At 24.8% G+C, this 14290-nt stretch overlaps 1 protein-coding gene across 1 annotated transcript in view; it reads right to left on the reverse strand.

Moving 5' to 3' along the window:
- Positions 1-14290, reverse strand: part of LOC117175918 (transmembrane protein KIAA1109-like) — a 178513-nt gene that overhangs the window by 70723 nt on the left and 93500 nt on the right. Inside the window, exons 13-15 of the mRNA XM_033365766.1 lie at positions 12513-12848; positions 9447-9523; positions 3622-4140 (exon numbers count right to left, since the gene is read on the reverse strand). Coding sequence (XP_033221657.1) covers positions 3622-4140; positions 9447-9523; positions 12513-12848 — 932 coding nt within the window. The remainder of the gene's footprint in view (positions 1-3621; positions 4141-9446; positions 9524-12512; positions 12849-14290) is intronic.

Consider the following 14290-nt stretch of genomic DNA (forward strand, 5'->3'; position numbering starts at 1 on the left):
GAGCTCCAAGGAGATTATGTTGAAAAATAAAAAAAAAATTACCCAAAAAAAATTGTTTTTATACTTCATTCTAAGGACTTATTGAACTACCCTCGTATCTTCTTTGATTTTTTTTATTATTTTGTTAAAACCAGCCTCTTGTCACCGAGAGTTGAAAATGGCCCATGTTTGGAAAACGGCCATGCGGCGGCGCTAGTAGTAACTCTGTTTTAGTTGTTTTGACTATTATATATTTTTGTCATGTTGAGTCGTTACAAACTCTTAAAAAAATATCAAGAAAACGGTTTATTTATGTAATTATTGTGAAAATGACGCAGTGGATTTTTCTAATTGTGTTTTTCTGTTTTTTTATCGAATCATTTCCATTAATTATCGCTCCAGTATAAAAATACCCGAAGACGCCGAATAAAAGAGTTAGCAGTTTTTTAATAATGAAAGATATGCGAAGAAATGGTTTCTGTTTTATTAAAAAAAAAATTTGGAGTTTCAAAGATTTGAAAATGTAAGTTAAAAGAATATAGAAGATTTAAGACTATTTTATTTTAACTTTTCAAGATTTACAAATTTTGTAGGTAAACTGAATTTTGTCAGGGCGTGAAGAAAAGTTCTTAAAATACATGGGAAATTATTAAATGATCGTTTTGTAAGGAATTTCAAGACAAAATCGAAAAAAGATCACAAAATATTTTGAATTATTTCCTAAAAATTTTTTTAAAGTGTGAAAGGTTTTAAAGCAAAATTTTTCATTTTTGCCATATTACATAATTTTAGAAGAAAATTTGAGTAAGTTTAAGAGATATTCAATAGTTTTGAAACGATTCAAAAATAATTAAAACTTGTAAAGATTTTTTAAAGTATTTTGTAAAGTTTCACGAAAATGAAAGATATTTTTTCAGGTTCCTAAGAAAAATTGAAATAATTTTTTATTTCAAAAAATTAATTTGAAGAGATTGTTTAAAATGATTTTAGAAGATTTCAAAAATAGCCAAAGAAGAATCGGAAAGATTTTAAGGCCTTTTTTTTAATTTTGCAGAGGAAATAAAAGAATGCAGGAAAAATTTGAGTAATTTTTAGAAATTAGAAGGTTCAGAAGATCTGACAAGATATAAAAAAAAGGATTTTTCTTATATTCGTAAGAAAATTTTTAATAATTTTTTATTTTGAAAAATGAACTTTGAGAGAAAATTGAAAAAGGTTTTTAAACATAACAAACGATTTCTTTAAAATTCTACAAATATTTTAGAATATTTTGAAGCAAAATGTTTTAATTTGGTTTTTAGTTTAAAATATCTATTTTCAACGAAAAATAGAATATTTTGTTTTCAGTGCAGAAAATTAATTTTTAAAAAAGTATTAATAAAATAGTTCAATTTTCAAGTAGAATGATGAATCTTTACCAAAAGATTGAATTTTCAACAAAGCTTTTAAATTTACGACAACAAAAAATTAATTTTTACTAAAAAAGGTAAATTGTTAATTCAAGCTTACAAATTAAATATTAGGTTAAAAAAATTATTGTTCAATCAAACAGATTAATTTTTTACTATTACACTGGAATAATAGTTCAATTTTCAGTTAAATTAAATAATAGTTTTCAAGCAAAAAAAGAAACAAATTTCTAACAAAATAGTTCAATTTAAGGAAAAAAAAATCCTTTTCATCCAAACAAAAAAGAAGTTTTCATTAAAATAAAATAATAGTGATTACATTGAATTAATAAAAAGTAAATAATTATAATAATAATAGTAATTCAACCAAAGAAATTAATTTTCAACCAAGTAATTTTATTTCCAATTTAAAAGATGAATTTTCAACTAAAATAAAAAACTAGAAAACTTGGATTTTTATCCTAAAATAAGAATTTCATACGTGAATTTTCAGCGAAAAAAACTTCACAAAGGAAAAAATTTGCAAAAGGCTTTTCTTATAATGAAAAATAATATATTATGATTTAATCAGAGTAAATTGAAATAATTTGAACCTTCAATTTTAATTTTATCAGAAGTAAATTCCCGGTGGATAAATGGATAAAATTTCCAAATATAGGTATTATAAGAGATTTAAAATAAAAGACAAATATATTAACTAGAATAGTTGAGTTTTTGACCAAAGAGATGAATTTTCAACCAAGAATATTAATTTCTGCTAAAAACAATGAATTTTCAGCAAAAAAAGATAATTTTTTAACAAAAAATTGAATAATTCAGTAAAAAAAGAAATAAATTTTCAACAAAATAGTTCAATTTTTGGCACAAAAGTTCCTTTTCATGCAAAGAAAAAAAAATTTCAATAAAATAAAATAATAGTGATTGTAATAAATAAATAATAAGTAAATAATTGTAATAATAGTAATGATAGTAATTCAACCAAAGAAATTAATTTTTAATTAAAATGATGAATTTTCACTACAAAAAATTGATTTTTAACAAAAGACTTTAATTTTCAACCAAGTAATTTTCTTTCCACTCTAAAAGACGAATTTTCAACTAAAATTATAAATATTTAACTGGAAAACTTGGATTTTTAACCGAAAAAAAATTTATACGTGAATTTGCAATAAAATAGTTTAATTTTCAATTTAAAAAGATACATTTTCATCCAAATTGTTGAGTTTGGAACAAAAAAAGATAAATTTCAACTAAAAACGGACATTCAAATTCTCATTTAAAGAAATTAATTTTCAACCAAACTGATGAATTTTCAACTAAAATGATGAATCTTCAACTGGAATAGTCGAAATTTGTGCCAAAAAGAGGAATTTTCAACCATAAAGATTAATTTTCTACAATAAAGGCGAATTTGTCACATAGCACATAAATTTGAAAACAAAAAGTGTAATTTCTAAAAAAAAATATATAAATGTTTAACCAAACAGTTCAATTTTAAACATAAAAAGTGAAATTTTCCAGCAAACATAGAATGGTTTTCTACTGGAATAGTTACATTTTTAGTTTCACCCTCAAACGGTACATTCCAAACCAGCATACGCAAACGGTACACTGGTGCTAACTGCTTTGTTTACAATGTTAATATTTAATATATTGAACATATAATAAACAACTAGCATATATCACACATATTTAACATATATGTGGATACAATCCGCTGCAGATGTGTTTGCGTAAATGCCAAAAAAGTGAAAAAACTTCGGGTGCGAATTCGCACCAGTGTACTCTTTGAGGCTTAAAACAGGAAAATGACTTCCCAAAGAACAATGTAACACAATTTTCTATTATAATTCATCAATATTTCTTCTTTGAAATACTACTTTTACTCCAAAAACTACTTTAAGTACTTTCTTTGTCTGAAATTTAGAATAGAAAACTTACGAATTGTTACAAATTCTGACTCGCAACAGGCATTCTTTCAAGTTACTTTTCTCTAAATCTGAATGATAATTCTTTTAAAAAATTCCCGTTCCATGTCAAAAATTCCCTATACTGGGTGAAATTATATTTTTTATGGAAACTGCCTATCCTATAATAAAAATAATAAAAATTTTCTAAAATGTCCTGTTCCAAGTTCAATTTTAATGTGATCAGAAGTAAATTACGGAATTTTAAATCTAAAAATTTTTTAAATAAAAAATAAAGAGATAAAAGGAAACTGACTCCTACTTACGCTCTGTTTTTCCTTTTCATCTAGAGGTTGCTGGAGGTAATAATCGACACACTTTAAGGGAAATGTAATTCTGGTACAGGTGAATAAAACTTTGGAATAGTGTGCGGGTATGGCAGTTATCACAGCGTCTTTCAAGATTGACGATTCGTTCCTCAGCCTCCGTAATTGAGAGTGAACTTTTCCAACGTTCAATGTCACTATAATCTCTTCCTGCTGTTTTTCCGATGTCTCGATATAAACTGTTTCGCCGCCCCCAATATCCGCAACAACAGCGGCTGTTCGGTGGCCGGGCAAAAAAGCTTTCGTGATTTTGTTGACTTTCTTTTGATTCGGCAAAACGGCCGGCTTGTGGAATGTTTGCACGACTTCTCGAGCCTGCTTTCCGAGGTAAAATCTCGCTGTCACTTCATCGAAGCAAATTGCAAACAATGAGACACAGGTCAAATCGCGAATATTGTCGAGGGCAGAGAATGAAATTATTTCCTCCACCACTGACGCTTGAAGCAGGGTGATATTTATCTGCAATTATTTTTATAAGTTTTTCATCAATCTGAAAAGCATCCCTTATGAAAAAAACTTGCCCGCTTCGCGGGCACATTCTCATAGCGCGCTACGCGCGTGGCTCGCTTCGCTCGCAAGTTTGAGCGCGCCTAGAGCGCGCGACGGTTGAATCTTGCGCTCAGATATTTATTCTTTGCATTTGGAATGCTTGAAAAAAACTTTATCAAAAAGATCTCTTTTAGATCCCAGTGGGCACAAAATTTGGCGACGTCTTTACGACATCGTTACGACATCTTTAAGACAACTTTACGACATCCTATGTCCGTGTCGTTTCGGTGTCTTTACGATATCGTAAAGACATCGTCAGATCATACGACTTATTTACGATATCGTAAAGACACCTGAACGACACTGACATAGGATTTCGTAAAGTTGTCGTAAAGATGTCGTAACGATGTCGTAAAGACGTCGCCAAATTTTGTGCCCACTGGGATGGCAGTATTGATATGCGTCTTCATATTCTGAATTGTCTACTTAATTAAGTATAGTCAAAGATTAAGTTTCTCAAAGCTCTGTAGGCTTTATAGGTTTCGTTGGATTTTTTTTTCTCGTAACTTTCGTCGTTTTTCCACACATTTTTTTTTATTTTATTTTTTTTTCAAACTTATTTTTCACGAATAAAACAAAAAGTACGCGTCGTATCAAGAAGTGATTCTTAACGAAATTGTAGATCTTTTTTGGGATAACAATTTTTGTTAATTCATCTTTTTTCGTATCCTACATTGTTTCTCCACAAAATGGAATTTTTTATTTTCCATTATTTTTTGTTAAATCAAAATTTGAATTTTCCATTTTCAAAGAAAATGCAAAAATTGGTTATAATAATCTTGTAGGGCTTTGAAAAAGAAATGTTTTTCTTCTCTTGACTTTTTTTCCTATTGTGCGTTTTTCGGCTTCAAATTTTGATTTTCGGTTGATTAAAAAAATTTTGAAAACGCTACAACTCTGAGAATTTTCTTTTTATCGAAAAAAGTCATAAGGATGAATTGTTTGTTCTTTTTAATACTATAAATATCCGTACATAGAATTTTCAAATTCAGAAAAAAGTTGTCTCAAAAATTTTCAAAATGCGCTCACTTTTTGAATTTTTATCAAAAATGGCTGGTTCACGAACTCGTCCTTTCTTTTAGGACCTAAAAAAAGTGTGCGAAAGATGAATTTGATTCGTTCATTTTTTCGAGAGTTATCGTGTTTACAGACGGACGGACAGCCGGACATCCGGACGGACAGACAGACAGACACCATCGTGAAAACGTAATTTTCGGATTCAAACGAATGTTTCATTTATTTACTTTTCTTGGGATTTCGAGTTCCCAGTTTTTCACGGTTAAGATTTTCTGCAAGACGCAAACATTTATTTTAAATTCTGACGTTCATTCTAAATATCCTTTAACACAACAGAGCAAAACATTGCCAAATAAATTTATTTTGAAACAAATACTTAAATTTTCAACTAAAAAATATCAATTTTCTTTACCAAAAATAGAATAGTTAAACGTTCATTTGGAAAAATAAATTTTGAACAACAAAAAAACGGATTTTCAACAAAAAAGTTCAATTTTCAACCAAATTTATGAATTTTAAAATAAAATTATGAATCTTCAACTGCACAAGTTAAATTTAAAGAAAAAAGATGAATATTCAACTAAAATAATGAATGAAACACTTGAATTCCCAGCCAAAAAGATGAGTATTTAATTAAAGAAAATTTATTTTTAACCAAAAAATAACAATTTTAAACAAAAATTAATTCTCTTTTAATTAAAGAAGAGAAATTTTCAACCAGATAGTTGATTTTTGAATTAAAAATATAGTCATTTTTAACCGAAAATAAATAAAGTATTAACAAAAACTTAGACAATCATATTTTAAGTTAAGAAAATTAATGTTCAACCAAAAAGATGAATTTTGAACTACAACTATGGAATACTTTATTAAAATAACTCAAATTTTCAGTTAAAAAAATAACTTTCCATATAAAAAACTAACGTTAAAAAAAATACTTACATTTTTATACTAAATGATGAATTTGCAAATAAAATTATAAATATTTAACTGGAATAGTTGAATTTTAAACCAGAAAGATGAATTTTTTAATTAAATGATGAATCTTGAACTAGAATAATTGAATTTTTGTCAAAAAAGGTGCATTTTCAACAAAGAGGAATAATTCATACAAAAAAAGACTTATGTTCAACTTAAAAATTTTTTTTCCAACAAAAAAATGAATAAAAAGTAAATTTTTAGTCAAAAAAATGAATTTTCAACCAAAGATATGAATTTTTAAGAATAATATGGAATATTCAACTGGAATAATAGTTACATTTTCAATTTTAAAAAAAAATGAAAAAAAATTAACCTTCAAAGAAAAAGATAATTTTCTACCAAAAAAAATTAACTTAACAATCTTCAAAGAAATAGTTGAATTTTGAACTAAAAATAGAATAATTTTAACCTAAAATAAATAAATTATTTTAAAAAAACTTAAATAATCAAATTTTAAGTAAAGAAAATTAATGTTCAACCAAGAAGATGAATTTTTAAATGAAATGATGAATCTTTAACTAGAATAATTTTTTTCCAACAGGTGACTTTTCAACCACGAAGAATAAATCATACCAAAAAAGACAAATTTTCAACTTAAAAATACTTGTTTTCAACCAGAAATTAAATAAAAATTAAATTTTTAGTCAACAAATGAATTTTCAACCAAAGAGATGGATTTTTAAGAAAACTACGGAATATTCAACTGGAATAATAGTTACATTTTCAATTAGAAAAAAAATTAATTAAAAAAAAATTAACCTTCAAAGAAAAAGATAATTTTCTACAAAAAAAAATTAACTGCAAACAAAATAAGCGGATTTTCAAAGAAATTGTTGAATTTTCATTTTAAAAAAGACGAATTTGCATCTAAATTGTTCAGTTTCGAACAAAAAAGATCAATTTCCAAACCAAAATGGACATTCAAATTTTTAGTTAAAGGAATTAATTTTCAACCTAACTGATTTATTCTCAACTAAAACAATAAATCTTCAACTGGAATAATTTAGTTTTAAACAAACAAAAAATGAATTTTCAACTAAAATGACGAATTTTTAAATAATAAGATTGATTTTCTATAGAAAAATAAAATTTTTAATGAACTGCTTGAATTTTCAATTAAAAAGAAAAATATTCAACCAAATAGTTACATTTTAAACTCAAAAAGAATTTAAACAGAAAATGAAATAGTTACGTTTTTAGTTTAAAACTTAATTTTTAAGCTAACTAATTTATTTTCAACTAAAAGGATAAATCTTCAACTGCAATAGTTGAATTTTTAAACAAGAAAATTTAATTTTGATTAAGAAATATAAAATGAGTTAAATTAATGAAAATGATGGAATTTTCAATTAGAATAAGTTAAAGTTCCAGTTAAAAAGGCACTTTCCTAACAAAAATAACTTTCAACAAAAAGAACTTTAAAAAAAGAGTTACATTCTGAAACAATGTGATAAATTTCAAACTAAAATATAAATCTTTAACTGGAATTGTTGAATTTTAAACCAGAAAGATGAATTTTTAAATGAAATGATGTATCTTTAACTAGAATAATTTAATTTTGTTACCAAAAAGATGAATTTTCAACCAAGAAGAATAAATCATACCAAAAAAGACAAATTTTCAACTTAAAAATACTTGTTTTCAACCAGAAATTAAATAAAAATTAAATTTGTAGTCAAACAAATGAATTTTCAACCAAAGAGATGGATTTTTAAAAAAACTATGGAATATTCAACTGGAATAATAGTTAAATTTTCAATTAAAAAAAAAATTAATTGAAAGAAAATTAACCTTCAAGCAAAATAAGCAGATTTTCAAAGAAAGCGTTGAATTTTTATTTAAAAAAACACGAGTTTGCATCTAAATTGTTCAGTTTCGAACAAAAAAGATCAATTTCCAAACCAAAATGGACATTCAAATTTTTAGTTAAAGGAATTAATTTTCAACCTAACTGATTTATTCTCAACTAAAACAATAAATCTTCAACTGGAATAGTTTAATTTTAAACAAAAAAGATTAATATTTAACTGAAATACTCGAATTTTCAACTAAAAAGATGAATTTTCAAATAATAAGATTGATTTTCTATCGAAAAATACAAATTTTTAACGAACTGCTTGAATTTTCAATTGAAAAGACAAATATTCAACCAAATAGTTCAATTTTCAACTTAAAAAGAATTTAAAAAGAAAATGAAATAGTTACATTTTTAGCTTAAAAATAAATTTTCAACCTAAGTGATTTATTTTCAACTAAAATTATCAATCTTCAACTGGAATAGTCGAATTTTAAACAAAAAAGATGATTTCTAACTAAAACAATGAATCTTTAATTAAAATAGTTTAATGTTTAAACAAGAAAAATTAACTTTGATTAAGAAATATAAAATAAGTTAAATTTCCAGTTAAAAAAGTTACTTGTCTAAAAGAAATAACTTTCAACAAAAAGAACTTAAAAAAAAATAGTTACATTTTCAAACAATGTGATGAATTTTCAACTAAAATTGTAAATCTTTAACTGGAATTATTGAATTTTAAACCAGAAAAATGAATTTCAAACTAAAATGGTGAATCTTTAAAAAAAATTGATTTTTTAACTAAAATTATGCGATATTAAGCTGAAATATTAGTTAAATTTTTAGTTCAAATAAATAATAAATCAACAGCAACAACATTTTCAACAAAACAGTTAAAATTTCAAGAAATTTTTAAACTAATTTTTAAAAAAATATTTGTAGAGAACTTTAGGCAATGAATTTAATTTATTGAATTGTCACGGGATTTAAATCAGATTTCTAACTATTTCAAAGATTTCAAAAGGAATTTAAACAGATGTTAACAGATTTGAAAATTTTCTAAAGATTGAAAATATATATCCAGAGTCGTCAAGAAATTTCAAAGTTTATCTATAGAATTTCCATTGATTTCAATTAAATTTAAAGCGAATTAAAATATATCGAGGAAATTGGTAGATTTTAGCTTAGTTTGTCTACTTTTTGCATTAATTTCTGAAATTTCTGCCTATTATTTATTCCAATAATTATCCAATAATCGCTTTCTATTTAATAAATTAAAAATAATTCTGAAAAAAATGATAGGAAATACATTACAGAAAAATCATTATAAGCCTCTACTGATTTTCCAATAAAATTTTTTCCGAATGGATTTTTGAAGACAATTACCAAAAACTGTTAAGATAATAAAGTTGTTTCTTTTTACCTTTGGCAATGTAATGCTGCCCTGTATTTGGGTAGTAATACTTTCTTCGTAAACACTCGTCTGCAAAGCAATTTTACCTGAAATCACAATCCATTCATTCGATTTAAAAATTAGGATAAAATCAAAATAAAATTTCCAGAATGGCCATTTTAATCGAGGAAAAAATTCTCGGCCATTACACAGTTTACTTAAAAGATTTTTTTAATTTATAAATTTCTTATTAAAAAGTTTAATAATTTAAAAGTATAAAATGGAAGCGTTGAAACCTTTTCAACTGGTCAATTCACGAAACCTTCAAATTTATCCTTCTTCCAATTCATAAAATACTGAAAACCAAAATTTCCTTCTTTCAAAATCAATAAAATCTTTAAAATATAAAATGTGTCGCTGTAAATTCAACAAAAATTAAAAACTAAAATTTCCTCATTTCAAACTTAATAAAAATGTTAATAAAAATAAATATAATCTCTTCTAATTCGAAAAAAAATTCAAGACCAAAATTTTTTTCCGTTAATTTAAAATTAGAATTGTGAAATTCCACAGTTAGTTTCATATAAATCGATTATGTTGAATTATTTTAATTTTAAATTATCTCAAAGTAATAAATTTTTTTATTCTTATCTATACATAAAAATTCAACACTTTTACTTACAGATTCATAATATGTTATTGAAAAAATTGAAATTTTAGGCTCAAAGTTCAAATTTAGCAAGCTGAAATTTTAACGATTTAAAATAAAAAATTCAATTTTCAACTTCAACTTTTTATCTCTCCAACTACAGTTCAGTTTTAAAAATTATTAAATAATTTATATTTACAGTTAATCATCTTTAAACGTTTTTTTTCTTCAAAATTTCCGGATTAAAATGATTTTAATTTTTTTTCAATTGAAAATGTACGCTTAAAAATGAAGACCTGAAATATAAATTTATTAGATCAAATGATTTTAGAATTAAAAGAGTGTTCGTTTTAGAGAAATAAAAAATTTCTCGGAGTTTTCCCTGCTTACAAACACTTTTTACGGTTAATGAAATTGAAAAAATCGAACTCTAAATCTAAAAATTCTTTCATTGAAAGTAATAACAACTGAGCTGAAAATCATTTTAAGCAATTTTAGGCTAGAAATATTTTTAAAAAAAGATTACATTTTTTTATAAATCAAATACTTCTTAAATTAAAATTTAAACTATTTTTATTTGAAATAGTTTAAAAATCCTTAAAAAGCTTCAGAATTTTATTTCAAAATTTTGAAAAATCTACAAGTTTTACATTTATGCAAATTGTTACTTATTTTTGAAATTTGTTTCAGAACTTCTAAGCTTCTTTTAAAATTATTTGAATTCTTCCTAAATTTTTTGTTCAAATCTTGCAAAAGAAAAAATATTTCTCTAAAATCTTCCGCTCATTTTTGACAATTTTGAAAATATTTTTAAATCTTGTTAAATATTCTCTTAAAATTAATTTTTCAAAATAAAAACTAATTTTAAATTTTCTTAGGAATCTTAAAAAAATGTTTTTCATTCTTTTGAAGCCTTTTATAATTCTTAAAACGCTTCTAAATTTTTTATTCCAAATCTGCAAAAATATATATTTTATTTCCTATTTGGAGAAATTTTTAATTCGTTAAGTCGTTAAAACTGCTTTTAAATTTATTCAAATGAAAAATGTATGCTTAAAAATTTTGAATCTAAAACGGAAAATTTAGAAGTGAAAGATTTTCGAATTACGCATTGTAAACTGTATAATTTCATAATTAACAAAGCTCAAAATTGAGACAGATTTTTTTTCTAAATTTGTAAAATTTATGACATTGTGGAAATTTGTGATATTTCAAGTCACTGGACAGATTTTTTTTTCTAGAAATATATAAAAATCCCGGTTTCCAGACCCTGAATTTGATCTTTTCAAATTAAAATGGTCAAATCTAAATGTTTTTAATGTTTAAATATTTTGATCATTAAAAAAAAACAATTGAACTGAAAATTAAAAACAAAAGTTGACTTTATTTAAAATGTCTTTCTTCTATTAGTAGAAACTTGAAAAAATATTTAGAAGAATAAAAAAGGTGGGATTTTCCCGAACTTATACTTTTTTTATGTTTTCAAAATTTAAAGAAAATAATAAAAAAGATTTTCTTAAAAACCCTACCTTTTTTATTTTTCTAAATATTTTTTTTTCAAGTTTCTACTAATAAAAAACAATAAATTTTTTAGACGCGCAAACTTTTATCATAAAATTTTTTTGGTATCAATCATTGTTTCAAAGAAAAGGTAGAAAATTCGTTTGTAGCAAAAAAAGAATTTTCCTGGCTACAAAAGTTATTTAGAAAACATCAAACTAACAAGATATCTTTATTATCAAAGTAAAAATTAAAAAAAAAAATGGATAAAAAATTTAAAGGTGGGTATTTTGAGAAAATTGATTTTTAATTTTTTCAGAAAAAATCACTGACATTTTTAAACTTTTAAACCTTTTTTCAATTTCCCGGCGGATTTTGAAAGAAGATGATGAACGCTATTAGAATCGAAAAGAAAATAATAAATATCTCAATAAGGCTGAAAGTTTTTTTTAAAGAAAAAAATCCGAGTTTTTTTTGGAAATACAAAGCACAAAATTCAAATACGCATAACTTTTTAGAAAAAAATCTGTTTGCAAATCGGAAAAATACGTATTGCCTAATTTTCTTTAAACAACAATATATTTCGCCCTCGAGAAATTCTGCGATTTCAATTGTAGTTTAAGACTTCAAAACTGCTTTTAAAAATTCTTGAAATTAAATAAGTACGCTTGAAAATCAAGACCTGAAATATAAAATGTAAAAAATTTAAGGATCTTACAATTACGAATTGTAAAGTGGATAATGTAAAAAAATAACAAGTGAACTCAAATTTTAAAAAATTGAAATCGACCTAAATTGAAATCGGCCTAAATTAAAATTGCATTGTTACGAAATTGGCGATATTTCAAGTTACTCAATAGATTTTTCTTCTAAAAATATTCTTTAAAAAACCCGGCTTCCAGGACCGGTGGCCATCCTGAATTAGCAATTTTTATAGAAACAAATACCATTGTCGCCTTTGACATTCCTCTCCGCTGTTGATCGCTTCGAGCTCGTTTGAACTTGACTCCAGTAGGACAAACTTTGATCCTGCTTCAAGATATTTGCATCCTCGACCTTTCCAATGCATTCGTTATGGACGTGATTTAATATAGTGAGAGGGTGCAAATTCGCTAAAGTGGGAGTAATCGCGTCGATGAACCGCTGCAGTGATTCTAAAACCATGGGACTCAACATGATGTCAACGTCGCCTTTAAGTTTGACAATGACTGTTGTCCGCGATCCAGTCTCATGCTGAACAGCCAAAAGTTCTTCCTCGTCATGTGTCGCTCCATCATCTTCACCTGAATGAAAATCAACCGATTTTTGCATTTTTTTTAAACGGATTTTAGGTTTATAAAATCTTTAAAATCAAATAAATGTAGATATCATATTAAATCCTATACGAAACTCTTTATAATAATCCTTAAATGACACTGGGGGTCCATTAGACCCGAGACCATTTTTGAATGAATATAAATATTTGTAAATTCCATTAATTTTTCATTGTTTTTCAAAGTGTTAAAAATAAAATTGAAGTTAATATACCGATTTATTCTTTAGAAGAGACGTTAAAGAATACCCCAAAAAATGTTTAACAAAATTATCAAAAAATAAAATTTTTACAATAGTTTAAAAACTCTGGGGTCCAAAAGACCCCAAGTGTCAGCTACGTTTTTTTTTTGGAGGTGTGTCATTTAAGGGTTAATAGCATTTCAAATCGAAATATATTGAATTTTCAAATCAAAAAAAAGAATTTTTAAAGAAAAATTGCAACCAAACATCTGCTTAAACAACCAAATAGAATAACTCTCCAGTAAAAAATACGAATTTTCCAAAAAATAGTTAAAGATTTAACCAAATTGTAAAATTTTCAACCCAAAAAGAAGAATTTCTTTGGGAAAGAATTTAATTTTTTCTAAAGTTTTTTTTAACCAAACAGAAAATGGTGACTTTAACAAAATAGTTGAATTTATCAGAGTGGCCATTTTAATCAAAGAAAACAATTCCCGGCCATTTCCCGTTTTTTTCCCAGTTCGCAAACATTTTTCACGGCCAATGAAATTTAAAAAATCAAACTATATTCTAAACATTTTTTCATATAAAGTAAAAAACAATAAACAACAAGCTAAAGCATTCAAAGTGGAACCCTTAAATTCCAAACTTTTAAAATTGAAGTTTAAAAGTTTTCAATTCAAAAAATTGTAAACTGGAAGGTACTAACACTTTTAAATTGAACAGTTTATATAAATCCACCTTAACATGTTCAATAATCTAAATTAAAAAATCAAGCAATGAACTTTAAAAATTTTCAAAATTATATTATTTTAAGTAATTTTAAGCTATCATTAAAAATGGAAAAATAATTTTTTTTAATTTAAAAGTTCGTAAATTAAAAGTTGAATTATTTTTATTTTAAATAGTCTAGGCATCAAAGCTTAAAATTTTTATTTTAAAATCTTGAAAAATCTAGAAGTGGTTTTAAATTTTTCCAAATTCAATACAATTTTTGAATTTGCGGTCAGAACTTTTAAATATATTTCAAAATGAATTGAATTTTTCTATAACTTTTAGAAAATCCTGCAAATTTGAAAAAAATTAAATTTGAATTTATAAATAACAATAGAACATTTATTATTTATAAAAATATTAGAGTAATATTAAGAGGTATTTAGAAGTTTTAAAAAGATTCGAATTAAATTTAGAACTTGAAATAATTGGAAATACTTACAGCCGAATTTAAAAT

Source organism: Belonocnema kinseyi, chromosome 7, assembly GCF_010883055.1.
Source record: "Belonocnema kinseyi isolate 2016_QV_RU_SX_M_011 chromosome 7, B_treatae_v1, whole genome shotgun sequence".
In the NCBI taxonomy this organism is placed as follows: Eukaryota; Metazoa; Arthropoda; class Insecta; order Hymenoptera; family Cynipidae; genus Belonocnema; species Belonocnema kinseyi.